Here is a 14368-nt window from a genome sequence, read left to right as displayed (position 1 = left end):
CGCAGATATATGGAGGCGGCGGCGGCGGCGGCGCGGGGGAGGGGGCGGGGGCGCGATCGATGGAATATAATTTTCCTCAAACTCGGAAAATAAAGTTCAGAGCTGATCAAATTTGAAAACAGATGTCGAATCGCGACTCTAAATAAGGTTCGATCCCGGGACTGAGGGAGTGGGGGTGGGGCAGGGGTGGGTGGAGAGGTAGAGAGACCCCCTCCTCTCCCCTTTCCTTCCCCTCCGCCCCGCTCCTCCCTAGGAGGACGCGCGGACAAACGGACAGGCGCGAGGTGGAGGTGGGGACGATGCGGCCAGGACCTCTGCTGGACACGCAAACCTGGACCCGGACTGGAACACGGACCCGCACACACGCAGCCTGGATAGGAGACACACGGACAGAGGGACATATGGATACAGTAAGACAGACAGTGCAAACACACACTCAGGGACACACAGCCCTACAGAGAGACGGACACAGACACACATACACAGACCTGCCCTCTGTACACGCAGCACACACATGCCTACCGTAATACAGGAAGTGGAAACACAACCCGTACACGGAGACATTCAGGCACACACAGAGAAACATACGCACAAACACAGCCTGCACACCACACCTTCTCCAACCCACAGCCACTCCCTGATCCACTGACCCACAAACTGGACACAAAGATACCCAGATGCACGGTGACACACAGCCACACTCCACTCCCAAAACACAGCCTGGACACACAAGCCCTCACTGACACATAGGCAGAACCCAGGGCTGGCACACTGACACTCCCCTTCACACGCCCACAAGGTCACCGGCACACACATGCACACCTGCAGTGACAGGGAACGGCCCCGCCCAGCCAGATCTGTTCCCATTGAAATAACAAGTCAATATCGACCAGCCTCAGGGCAGGTCAGACCCACAGTTCAGCTCCTGGCCGGACCTCCTCCTTCTGGCCCAACCTGACCCTCACCCTCACTGTCAACCCTCCTATCTCCTCCCTTGCCCCTTGCCCCTCACCCTGCCCTCTCTCCCGCTGCCACTGCCCCGCAACCACTTTTACGTCCCATTCCCAGGTCAGGCTCCACCCCGCCAAGCCCCACACCAGTTTCTCTGGAGAAAGGCAGCTCTCACCAGGGCAGCCCCTGGAGGCTCCTACCCCCAGAGGAGAAAGTAGGTCTCACGGCAAGACAGCAGTCTCCAGGTGGATATGTGGGGGCCAGGACAGCTCTGTGGGATCTCACCAACCCCACCAGCGCCCAGGTGCTGAGACCAAGGTGCTGAGAGGCTAGAAGAGAACTTCAGCCCTGCCTGACAGACAGGGTTCAGCCTCACTCCCACTCACCACTCACTCAGGCAAGTCGCTAAACATCCCCAGCCTCAAGTTTCCTCATCTGCAAAATGGGACAATAATGACCTCCCTCCTAGAGTGGTTGGGAGGGTTAAACCGCAGGGCGCGTGGAGCACAGCTGGTACCGCACCAAGTACCAAATAAACACACATTTGCTGTGAACTTGCTGCTTCTGAATAATCCCATTAAAATATTAAGAATTTTACCAGAAAACAAGAATTCCTTCACTTGTCTGTACCTTTTCTGCAGTTGGACTGTAGGGAACATTCTTTCAAGGAGCCAACAGGCTTCACTGGGCTCCATTTACGACCCTTTCCCCCAGGGCCATGGTCCTCTGCGTGTCCACAACAGCCCCGGGACTGTCCACAGCCTACTTGAACACAGCTCCCCAGCTACAGTGTTTGTGCATATGTTTCTGTGCATGTGCCTGAATGTCTCCATGTACGGGTCGTGTGTTCCCACTTCCTGTATTATGGTACGCACGTGTGTGCCGCGTGTGCAGATGGCAAGTCTGTGTATGTGTATCTGTGTCTGTCTCTGAGTGTGTGTGTAACACCCAGCATACTACAGAGAGCATTCCTCCTCTACCTGCCCAGTGCCTGGCTCTGAATGCCAAGGAAGCGGTTCCAGAACACCCTCTGTGGGGCAGGACTCCTCCCACACAGGACCCCTTTGGGAGAAAGGTGACACCCTCTGGGTAGATATGACTCCTTGGCTACACCCTTCAAGAGAGCTGGGACACCATCAAGGCTTCAAGTCCACCAACTGGAATGCATTTCATGACCATTAAACCCCTGTGAAGAGGGACAGAACACCTAAGCAGAAAGAGCTCAATTGACTGTAGATAACACCCTTCAGTAAGATTGGACACCCTCTGGAGAGATACAGTTTATCACACCATACACGACACCCTATTGGAAAACAGAACATCTTTGGAATGTGAGGGACACCCTTAAGATGGCGAAGACCATCAGTCAAGAGGGCTTTAAGACTTTATCTCTAAACCACACCCCTCTGGGAGACAGGAAAATGTCCCAGACTGTAATGTTAACACCTTTGAGGGGCTTGCAGTCCCAATCAGAGGGGGGGGGAGGACCCCGCAAGGAGAGCTCTGATGCTCTGGGAGGGGAGGGGCCAGGACCCATTGCCCTGTGCATCCTACACACCGGTGGGAATGGGAACAGCACCATCTGACTGTTCAGAACACCCTCAGCATCCCCCACCCCCAGAAGACATCGTCTTGATTTCTGGAACACCTTTTGGGGCTGTGCATTTTGGAAAATTTATACTCCCTCTCTGAGTCCTAGGGTTCGGGAGGATTCATGAGAAGAAGACGTCAGAGCGTGCAGCGCCACGTAAGGCACATAGTAGGTGCTCAGTGAAAGAGACCCCTCGCTGCACAGCATCCCCGCGGCCGGCAGGGGCACACGTTCCCTCGTTAGCAGTGTTGCCAACACTGCCTACTTGGCTGAAGGAAGCGTCTCACAGGAGGGGGATCATTAAGCTGTACTTAACATCCCCAGGGAGGCTGCAGCAGCAGAAGACTGTAGTTAATACCCCACTGAGAGAGGACGCCCTCAGGGTGTTTAATGCCCCCTAGGAGAGGGGGAGACTGGGAGAGAGGGAGCAGGAGAATACCCTCACCAGCCTGTAACACCCAGTGGACTGAATTTATTACCCATGAAGGAGAGAGCATACCTCTGGGGTCTGTAATATCCGCTAGACTCTCCAAAGCCCCAGGAGCAAGAGGACCCCTCCGTGAGGGCTGTCGGCTGTCTCGAGATTGCTTTTAACAAAGATGCCTCCTGGTGCAGTGACAGCACTAAAGGTGACAGAGGGTGAAACCAGGAGCCCCCCACCCCAAGTTTCCATCTCCTTAACTCCCTCCCCACCACTGCAGCCCTCCCAGAACCACAAGAGCAAAAGGGGAGGTGGGGGTGGTGTGGGCGGGGGAGGCTGAATGGGGCCCAAATCCCAGCACGTCAGTAGTCATGACAATGACCCTTTAATGGGATTTGCCTGGTGCCCGGCACTGCCTAAACTCTATACACAGATTAACTCAAGCAAGTCTCATGGCACAACTCTAAGAGGTAGGTGCTCTTATAAGTGTCACCCCCACTTTACTGATGAGGAAACTGAGCCACAGAATCACTTGCTGATTGGCACACAGCTAGTTAGTATTAGAAGGGGACCTGGAGCCAAGCAGCCTGGCCAAGGGGTCTGTGTTCTTAACCACCAGGCTGCCCTGCCCTCCCCCCTGCCCTCCCCCCTGCCCCCATATTAGACTAGGAGCTTGTGCAGACAAGCGCCCTGCCTACACGGCTCTGCGTCCTCCCAGAGCAGGGCCCACCCTACCACTGTGTCCTCTGGCTCAGTATGACCGCCGGCCATCCCCCATCCCTCGGGGCTTGAGGCTCCCTGTGGGCAGGGCCTGTGCCTGATTCATCTCTGGGTCCCTGCTGAGGGCAAAGCCAAGCCCACAGGGCCTGGGGAGGAGGCAGGGAGAGAGGGAAAGGGGAGGAGGGAGGCACGGAGAGGACACTAAAGAGAGCAGGGAGGGAGGCGAGGAGAAGCTGGGCAGAGAGGGGCTGGGGAGAAGGACGGGGAGTCCCAGGGGAGACGGGGCTGGAGCTGGGCCAAGCCACGCTGCTGTGGATGTTGGGAGAGCAGAGGGAATGGGGGAGTCCAGTCAGCTGGGAAAGGGGTGCAAACAAACAGGGCCACCCCTCCCTCACCCCACCGCCTATCCCGGGTGGGAGAGGATGGACCGAGAGGGGCCTGGTGGGTGGAAGGATGAAGGCCCAGGATGAACGAGGTGCAAGGAGGGCAGACGGACAGACACAAGACAGATGGGAGCCAGGAGAGCAGGGGGAGGCAGCCAGCCAGGGCGTGTGCCTGGGAGTGGGAATTCAGACAGACAGACAAGGGTGAGAGAAAGGATGGGCGGCAAGGGTGTTGGAAGACTGGGGACAGATGTGGGGGCTGGTCCAGGAAAAGGACAGACAGACAGACTTAGGGCTTGGGGCTGGGGCAGGAGGGACAGACAGACAGAAGGAGGGAGGGGAGGACGGACAGAGGGCATCTGCAGAATTGGTGGGCAGATGGACGGAGGGACAGCCGTGCAGTGCGGCTGGCAGGGCCAGGGCCAGGCCGAGGGCGCGCGGTGGCGGCCGGCCCGGGGAGGCGGAGGCTGAGCGAGCGGCGGTGTTTGTGGAGCTGTCGGCTGCGGTGGAATTATGAAAAATAGCAGGCATCGGAGCCGGCCTTCAGCTTCGATTAGGGGAGATGGGACATGACAGGTGCGATCAATACGCAGCCGTTCTATAAAGTGTCAAGTAATGAATCAATTTCGACTAAATTTTCCATTTTTCAGAGGCCGTTCTCCGAGAGAAGAATATCCTCTTTTGTAAAGATATTATTATCGATTTCGGCGGCAATTTGACATCAGGGGTAGTTAATTCCACTCAGAATAAAATTGAAAACACTTGAGAGAGAAAAGAGAGAGGCGAAGAGTGAGACAGAGAGGGAGAGAGGGGGAGGGAGGGAGGGGCTGGGGGAGAGAGAGATGGATGGACAGAGAGACAGAGACAGGGAGACAGAGAAGAACAGACAGTGAGAGAGATGGGAGAGAGAAGAGAGATGCAGAGATGCAGAGACACGGAGAGAAACTTGGAGACTGCAAAGCCTAGAGTTATAGAGAGAGACAGGGACTGACAGAGACATTCCGAGAGACTCAGAGAGCAGAGACACCCTAAGAAAGGGCGACAGAGAGACAGATTGAGAGTGGCTCAGAGAGAAAGCCCCAGATGTTACTAACTGGCTACAGAGGAGCAAAGAAATGGACAAAGACAATTCAGAGAAAAAGACAGATGGAGGAGGGGGCAGGAGAAACTGATGACACACAGACAGACACACAGAAGTGAGAGGCTGAGAAACAGGAACTTAGGGAATTGGGGAGAGGGGCTGAGGGGTGTGGGGAACATGAGCAACAGAGGAAAGCGAGCCTGGCAGAGGAGAGGCCAGAGAGGCAGAGTGGAGGGGTCGGGGGCAGAGGGTAGGAGTGGGGCCAAAAGGCTGAGAACCTGCCAGGAAGCGGGGAGGAAGGGCAAGGGTGCCAGGAGAAGGGCAGAGGCTGAGGGACTGGGGCTGAGGGCAGATCTGGAGATGAGATTTTGGGGAGACCCTCCTGTCCTACCCTGCTGTCCCCAAAGTCAGTTGCCCTGAATGGGCAGAAGCTCGGCGTGTGTCCCTGAGTTCTGGTGTGCATGCATGTTAGCTGGTGTCTGTGTGTGTCCTTGTGTGTTGACTGAATCCTATATCCCATTATGTTTGTGTTTCCTGGACATGTGCACGCACGCGCACACACACACACACACAATCTGTTTGTGTCCCTGTTCGTGCGCAATGGTGACAACATTTCTGGTTAGTGCCTGTCAGTCCCCAGCTGAAATCTCCATTTATCCCTGAGCAGGTCACAGGCTCTCTGGGAGGAAAAGAGAGGAAGTGGGTAGAGGATAGGACCCCTGGGTTGTGAGAGAGAAGATGGCCCAGGACCTGTACTCCTCGGTCTGATGGAGGATGGTCTCAGATCCTGGGCTCCTGGGTCTGAGGGAGGAGGGGCTGGGGCCTGGACCCACTGGGTCTGAGGGAGGAGGGGCCGAGGCCTGGACCCCTGGGTCTGAGGGAGGAGGGGCTGAGGCCTGGACCCCTGGGTCTGAGGGAGGAGGGGCCGAGGCCTGGACCCCTGGGTCTGAGGGAGGAGGGGCCGAGGCCTGGACCCCTGGGTCTGAGGGAGGAGGGGCTGAGGCCTGGACCCCTGGGTCTGAGGGAGGAGGGGCTGAGGCCTGGACTCCGGGGTCTGAGGGAGGAGAGGCTGGGGGCCTGCACTCCGGGGTCTGAGGGAAGAGGGGCTGGGGGGCTGGACTCCTGGGTCTGAGGGAGGAGGGGCTGGGGGCCTGGACTCCTGGGTCTGAGGGAGGAGGGGGGTGGGAGCCTGGACTCCTGGGTCTGAGGGAGGAAGGGGTGGGGCTGGGACACCCCATGGGCAGGATGGTCAGCAGACAAATAAGTAACAGGGCTGGCTGGGAAGCCCCTGAGCCATCGCCAGCCTCCCCTCCAGAAAAGCCTGTGCCTGCTGCCCCCTAGTGGACATGGAGATTAGGCCAGACCAGGGACAGGGAACTGACAGGTCAAGGAGGGAAGCCAGAGGCACTGACCCAAGTGGGAGCAGAGACAGGGGAGAGGGAGAGAGAGAGAAGGATGGAGATGGGCGAACAGACAGGTGGACACAGACAGGGACAAAGATGAATAGAGAAGTGGGCTGGGGTCAGGCTGACAGGATTGAGGACTCAGACCTTGGTGGAGAAGAAAGAGACCGGGGCGTGAGTTCAGGGCTAGAACTGGAGATAGGGAAATATGGAGGACAGAGGGGGTCTGCAGCAGATGGCAGGCAGAGGGTGAAGGCAACAGAGAGACTCTTGAACAGACAGAGGTTGGGCTGGTGAGACCTGGGTACGGACAATACAAGAGACAGGACGGGAGCCATATGGACAGATGGACAGTGACAGAGGGATGGGGGCTAGGTCTAAAGGGAGAAAACCCAGAGAACAGGCAGCGAGAGGACAGGTGGACAGGGACAAGGGCAGGCACTCATGGAGAGACAGACGGATATCAGAGGGAACAGCGGACACATCCAGAAGACAGAGGTGGACAGAGAGACAGGTGGACACACACAGACAGACAGAGGGCTGCGGATAAATCAGGGCTCCCCAAGCCAAGTGGACACCCGGAGATGAAGCAGAGATCGGTATGTGGGGAGAGCCTGGAGCCCGGCGGGGATTCCAGGCTGAGGGGCTCCCTGTGGCAAAGCGTTGGAGAGTTGCTGGGGAACAGGCTCCCCTGGCCGGGGTCTCTGCCCGCCACCCCCTCCCAGCCTGCCCCCCCACCCGGCGGGCTGCCCGGCGGAGGCGACAGATTGAGCGATGAGACGCATTACGCACTTAATCCGCCTGATTGAATGTTTTGCTTTCGCCCAAATTGAAACATTAAACAACACGGGACGAGAAGAGGCGGCCGCAAATCACTCATGAAAGATTCATCTTCTCCCAGGCAGCCACCACCGCCCGCCTCCGATGCTGCCCGCCCTAGCCGGGAAGCCTCAGGGTGGGGGTGGGAGTGGGGCAGCACCCCTGCCCACTCTGGGGAGCCCCAGCCCTAGTGGTCTCGGGAAGTTCTTCCCGCTGTCTCACCTCAGTCCTACAGGTGGTCTCAGAGACTAGAACCCTGGATCCCTGGGCCTTCCCTGGACAGCATGACCTTGGCCCTGTCCCTGCCCGTCTCTGGCCGGAGAATCCTTCTTGCCCTCTCTGGGGTCCATCTCTCCAGCTACCTTCCTGGATCAGCCCGGAACTTTGGGGCATGGAGGGGACTGCTCAGAGTTGGGGGATGAGGTCTGAGAGGCTCCTCCCTGTGCAGCGGGGCCTTTCTGGGTTCTCGATCCAAGAGTGGGGGTGGTGTCTGGGGGCTAAGTCAGAGGGAGGTGGCTGTGTGTCAGGATGAGTGCAGTTGGGCAAACAGGCAGTGTGTTCCCTGCCATTGGGGAGCTCAGTGTGTCTGTGTATCTACCTGCATCCATGACTGCGTATCTTCTGTCTCGCTCTGCCCATGTTGGTGTAACTTGCTTTGCGACTGTCCCTGTATCACTACACTCAAGTCTCAGTGATCCGGAGTGTGGCAGTAATTCTGTGGGCCTGTGGGTGTCTTTCTGTCTGCCTGTCTGTGTCTGGCACTTTCTGTATGTATGTCCTGTGGGCAGCATTTTTGTGCAATGGTATATCAGTGTGACTTTTGAGGTGTGGCTGTGCGTGACTCCCTGTGCATAAGTCTGTGGGTGACTGTGTGCCGTGTCTGTCTGTCTGTGTGTTGCCTGCTCTGGGTCTGTCTGCAGGTCTGTGTTGAACTGTTTCCGTGTCTGGGTCTCTTTTCTGTGTCTGCATGTCCCTGTGTCTCTCTCAGCCTCTGTCTCTGTCTCTGCCTGAGGGGGCACCTGCTGGGGCCACTAGAGGAAGGCCTGGGTGCAGAGAAGCCCGGGAGAGAGGAGGCAAGAAAGACGGAAAGACAGGACAGCTGTGACGCCTGAGAACCAGGGAGCAGGGAGCAAGCGCGAGGGAGCTGGGGGGGGGCCGTCGTGGGCGCCACGGCCGGAGCAGGTGATCAATATTCGATTTAGGTTTTAATTCCGGGGCTTTCGGAGCCTGTCAGCCCTGATGTATGAGCTCACACTGGGGCCGCCCAGCCAGCCACCCCACCAGTGCCCATGGCCTGGTGGCCTGTCCTGGCCTGCGCTCCCTGGCCCTGCTGGCGATGGGCTGTGGAAGATGGGAGAAGGGGATAGGGGCCCAGTGAGCTTGAGCTTGGTCCCTCGCCCACCCAGTGCACCTACGGCCCCTGCTCCTGCCTGGCCTGCCGAGCAAGGGGCCCCTAGAGGTCCTCAAACACTGTCTCAGGGACACCTGGTCAGGTCCCACAGCCTACCTGTCCACATGGACCACATGTTCAGACACACACATAGCTCTGGGCTCATACATGCCTGTGCCCATGCAAACTTTAACACATACACCCCGGGTTCAAACACACATGTGCACAAACCGCCATGCATCTCCTCTGACATGCACGTGTCCACATACAAACTCTGACACACATACGTGCTCCACACACATAACCCCAACACACACACACACAAAAGCACCACATGAACCGGAGGTGGGAACCCTGGGGACACAGCATTCTGGCAAGAGAGGCAAGAGACAGAGACACAGAAACTCAGAGACAGACCAGTGAAGAGCTCAGAGAAGAGCTTGAGAGTGGGGACAGACGCGGAGAGCCCCCAGGGGAGGTTGGAGGCCACAGGGTGGAGCAGTGGACAGGGCTCAGCAGTGAGGGGGATGGGAGGCCCCCCCAAACACTGTCTCTCTCTCAGGAAGATGGATCCACCGCCCTCCCTGATGACAATGCTGTCTGCGCAAACTTTAATTAACACTTTGAGTTAATTAGTTCGAGATCATTTAGGAGTAAAATGTTTTTATTAGGGAGGCTGCGAGCCTGTTGATGGATGGGGCGCGATTCGCTCTTCCGCCTGCGGGGACAGCCGGTAAACAGAAATCAATCAGGGGCCTCCCAACCCAGCCCCCCCAGAGCCAAGCTCCCTGCCTAGGGCCCAGGAGTGGAGGCTCCCAGCCTCCTCCTTCCCCCAGGCCCCAGACTCCAGGTCCCAGATTCCAGGCCCCAGCCTCTCCTTCAGACCCAGGAGTCTAAAACCCCAGCTGCTTCTTCCCCCGGACCTAGGAGTCCAGGCTCCCAGCCCCTCCTCCAGTAGGCCCAGGAATCCAGGCCCCCAGCAGTCTCCTCCCTCAGACCCAGGAGTCCAGGCCCCCAGCCCTCCCTGCCTCAGATCCAGGAGTCCAGGCCCCCAGACCTTCCTCTCCCAGACCCAGGAATCCAGGCCCCCAGCCCCTCCTCCCTCAGACCCAGGAGTCCAGGCTCCCAGCCCCTCCTCCCTCAGACCCAGGAGTCCAGGCTCCCAGCCCCTCCTCCAGTAGGCCCAGGAATCCAGGCCCCCAGCAGTCTCCTCCCTCAGACTCAGGAGTCCAGGCACCCCTGCAGCCTCCTCCCTCAGACCCAGGAGTCCAGGCCCCCAGCCCTCCCTGCCTCAGACTCAGGAGTCCAGGCCCCCAGCCCTCCCTCCTCCCTCAGACCCAGGGGTCCAGGCCCCCAGCCCCTCCTCCCTCAGACCCAGGAGTCCAGGTCCCCAGTCCCTCCTCCCTCAGACCCAGGAGTCCTGGCCCCCAGCCCCTCCTCCCTCAGACCCAGGAGTCCTGGCCCCCAGCCCTCCCTCCTCCCTCAGACCCAGGAGTCCTGGCCCCCAGCCCTCCCTCCTCCCTCAGACCCAGGAGTCCTGGCCCCCAGCCCTCCCTCCTCCCTCAGACCCAGGGGTCCAGGCCCCCAGGCCCTCCTCCCTCAGACCCAGGAGTCCTGGCCGCCAGCCCTCCCTCCTCCCTCAGACCCAAGAGTCCAGGCCCCCAGGCCCTCCTCCCTCAGACCCAGGAGTCCAGGCCACCCCGCAGCTTCCTTCCTCTGACCCATGAGTCCAGGTCCCCGCCCCTCCTGGTCCCAGCTTGGTCCGGAGTCCACTTCTGTCGCAGGCCCCGACTTCCGGGCCCCCACCTCTAGCCTCCCTAGGATGCCTGAAAACCCTGCCCGGTCCTCCGGTGCAGCCGCCCCCTCTCCCACCCGCGCCGGACTCGGACGCAACACTAGGGTCGGATTCACATTTGGGGGCTCCTTCGGCTGCGGGTCAGACCCTCCCCTCCACTCCCCCTCGAGGACTCTGACTCCGCGGCCCCGAAACTTTCTCCTTGCCGCCCCTCGGCGTCTCTGCGCGCCTGTCTCGTCGGGTCTCGGCCGAGAGACGCCTCGCCCTCTTCCCCAGCGGTGACGGCTTCATCAGGTGTCCGCGCGGGCGGGGGCGGGGCGAGGCCTGGCGGGCGCGGGGAGCCCGGGGGCGGAGGGGCGGGGGTTCCGGGGCCGATAAATCTTCATCAGGCGGCGGCGGGGGGGGCCATTAGGCGCTAATGGGAAGATGGAGGGGCCTGTCGGCCGCGCGGGCCGGGCCTCATTTGTCCTGCTTCCCGCTCCATTGGCCGCCGCCCCCGCCCCGCCCCGCCCCTCCCCCGCCGCCGCGCGCCCCATTTCCGCTTCAAACCTTTGGAGGGGACGTGGGGGGGATCCCGGGGGCTGCTGAAAAAGAGGCAACTGGAAGAAAGAGACAGATTCAGGAAAGGGGAAGGGGCCCAGGGCATGGAGGGGAAGGGGGGTCGGTCGCAGAGCCAGTTTAGAACGTGGGTGGATCAGCTAGAACGCAGGCGGAGTGGGCAGGAGAACGCGGTGGGGAGGGCTCGGAACGCGGAGAAAGTGAAGTGAAGTCCCGGAAGGAAAAGAGAACGCGGGAGGGGGCCGTCGGGGACGCGAGAGGGGACCTGGAATATGGGAGTGGCGGGGACTGGAACAAGGCGGGAGTGACCGGGAGAGGGTGCAGGATTCGAATTAGGGGAGGGGGTCGGATCGCCGGCCCAGCCTCCAAGGGCGTGGATCTGGGAAGGCGAGCGGGCGGCGTCCCCCGAGGCAGAGAACGCGGCCCCCGCCCGTCGCCACCGCCGCCGCCCGCTCCCGGACTCTCGCCCCCCGCGCGTCCACTCTGATTTCTCGGCCCATTTTTCTTCCTCTCCTGTCACTCCGGCGCTCGCCCTCCCGCCGCCGGCCGCCCCGCCGCGCTCCGCTTCCCGCGGGAACCCCCGCTGCAGCCAGCCCCGGGGGCTCAGCCGTCTCAGCGTAGCAGCGCCCCCACCCCCACCACGCCTGGCCCTGCTCAGTCCCCACCAGGGCCACCTATTCCCCCAAGTCGGTCACCCACAAATGGACTGCCCCCCCCGAACACCCCCAGGAGAGGCCCAGCCTTGGGGGGTAGCACCAGGGTTGGCTCCCCCAGCTCCTGGGACTAGACCCCTAGGACCTCAGGACCCTAGTCTGAGATTCCTCTAAAGGAGGCATCTAGATACCCACAAACCAGGCCTTCGAAACCCTACCCTCCCTCTGAAGCCCTCACATTGACTGAAGACCCCTGTGATCAGACCTAGACATGGACCTGGATCACCCCAGGCCAAGTGAACAGCCACCTGGACTCACAAACACAGAAGGTGGTAACCCAGCCTAGCCCCAGACACCCCAAGATGAAGATTCTGGGGCCCAGGTCCATTCACCCCCAAACAAGTCCTCCATAAGGGAAATTGACCTTAGCTCAGTCTCCCCAAAATAAGCATAAGTAACCACAAGCCCCCCCAAACTAGGCATTTATTCCCGCATACTGTCACCCCCAAATTAGATGTTGGGGCCCCAAATTTGGCACACCTAAACTAGACTTTCCTCATTGAACCTCATCAGGACCCCCAGATACATCACCCACGATCTACAAAAATAGGCCCCAGCTGCTATCACCCCCCTCAGCATGTGACCGCATTCTCAACACATACAAACTAGAAAATGGGACTGAAATTCAGACACCCTTAAACTGGGCAACCCCAAACTTGACAACTGGATCCTCAGACTCAAGTCAAAATGAGGATCTGGGTCCTACCCACCCTAAGACTCCCCCAAACTAGACATCTGGCTCCCCAGACTCAGTTTCCACTAAACCAAGGAACCTCAGAAATGCCCCAGCAAGTCACCTTAACACTAGTCATGTATGTCTCTACGTAGCATTACCCCCAAACCTTGCATCCAGACCCAATCATTGGTTACCCTAACCTGTGCATGTGGACAACCAACTTTTTTCTTTTCTTTTTTTTTTTTTTTTTTTTTTGAGACGGAGTCTTGCTCTGTCGCCCAGGCTGGAGTGCAGTGGCGCGATCTCGGCTCACTGCAAGCTCTGCCTCCCGGGTTCACGCCATTCTCCTGCTTCAGTCTCCCGAGTAGCTGGGACTAGAGGCGCCCGCCACCACGCCCAGCTAATTTAGTAGAGACGAGGTTTCACCGTGTTAGCCAGGATGGTCTCCATCTGCTGACCTCGTGATCCACCTGCCTCGGCCTCCCAAAGTGCTGGGATTACAGGTGTGAGCCACTGTGCCCGGCCCTTTTTTTTTTTTTTTTTAAAGACAGGGTCTTACTCTGTTGCCCAGGCTGGAGCTGGAGTGGTGTGATCTCGGCTTACTGTAGCCTCGACCTCCCAGGCTCAAGTGATCCTCCTGCCTCTGCCTCCCAAGTAACTGGGACAACAGGCATGAGCCACCACGCCCAGTCAACAACCAGCTTTAGAAGCCCCCCAACTTGGCACCTGGAATTCCAGTATCACCTGCCCTTACAATACACATCTGAGCTTTCACCCCCACTCATAAGAGTTAAAGACCCCTCTAAGTTACCCCACAAACTCAGCAGCTAGCCTCCCAACTTCAGACACCCCCAACGTTAGGAGGGCTCTGTGGCATTGAAGCTCAGATCTCCAAACTACTAAATTATTTTTTAATTTTTTTAATTTAAAAATTTTTTTAATTTAAATTTTTTTAATTTAAAATATTTTATTTATTTTTAGACAGTCTCACTTTGTCGCCCAGGCTGGAGTGCAATGGTGCCATCTTGGCTCACTGCAACCTCTGCCTCTGCCTCCCAGTAGAAGCGATTCTCCTGCCTCAGCCCCCCGAGTAGCCGGGATTACAGGTGCCCCAAACTTCAGTCACCCTACACTAAGCACCCCATAGGCTGTTAACCCCAGAAGTAGGCAAGTCAAGAACCCCCAAATCAGGTGTATGGAGCTGACCCTCAAGGTCAATCTTCCTAATCCAAACACCAAGAAGTCCATAATCAGACTTGGGATTTAGGGTGCCTGCCTCAAACACCCTCATAGGACGTTGGATGGTGGCCCCCTAACAAGGTATGTCCACATCCTAACCCCAGAACCTGCTAATGTGACCTTACAGGAAGAGTCTATTCAGATGCAATTAAATGAAGGTCTTGAGATGGGATTATCCTGGGTTTCCGGGGTGCGCTCTCAATCCGTTAAGAGACCTGATAACAGACAAGAAGAGGCCAGATGCGGTGGCTTACGCCTGTAATCCCAGCACTTTGGGAGGCCGAGGCAAGAGGATTCCTTCAGCCCAGGAGTTGGAGGCCAGCCTGAGTAGCATACTGAGACCTCATCTCTACAAAAAATAAAATTAGCCAGGCATGGTAGTGCCCAGCTACTTGGGAGGCTGAAGCGGGAGGATCACTTGAGCCTGGGAGATCAAGGCTGCAGTGAACTATGATGATACCACTACACTCGAGTCTGGGCGACAGTGAGACCTCATCTCAAAAGTAAAAAAAAAGGGGGCCAGGCATGGTGGCTCATACCTGTAATCCCAGCACTTTGGGAGGCCGAGGCGGGCAGATCATGAGGTCAGGAGATTGAGACCATCCTGGCTAACACGGTGAAACCCCGT

At 58.3% G+C, this 14368-nt stretch overlaps 1 protein-coding gene across 1 annotated transcript; it reads left to right on the top strand.

Annotated features, from left to right (window-relative positions):
- Positions 1–249: 249 nt before the first annotated feature.
- LOC112612145 lies at positions 250–1547 on the top strand. Its single transcript, XM_025366284.1, has 2 exons — positions 250–410; positions 1069–1547. Exons 1-2 carry the CDS (start codon positions 300–302, stop codon positions 1282–1284), a joined length of 327 nt encoding a protein of 108 aa, XP_025222069.1. The 5' UTR covers positions 250–299; the 3' UTR covers positions 1285–1547.
- The last annotated feature ends 12821 nt before the right edge of the window (positions 1548–14368 follow it).

Source organism: Theropithecus gelada, chromosome 19 (genome assembly GCF_003255815.1).
Source record: "Theropithecus gelada isolate Dixy chromosome 19, Tgel_1.0, whole genome shotgun sequence".
Lineage (NCBI taxonomy): Eukaryota > Metazoa > Chordata > Mammalia > Primates > Cercopithecidae > Theropithecus > Theropithecus gelada.
This window is presented reverse-complemented; position numbering and strand designations above follow the sequence as displayed.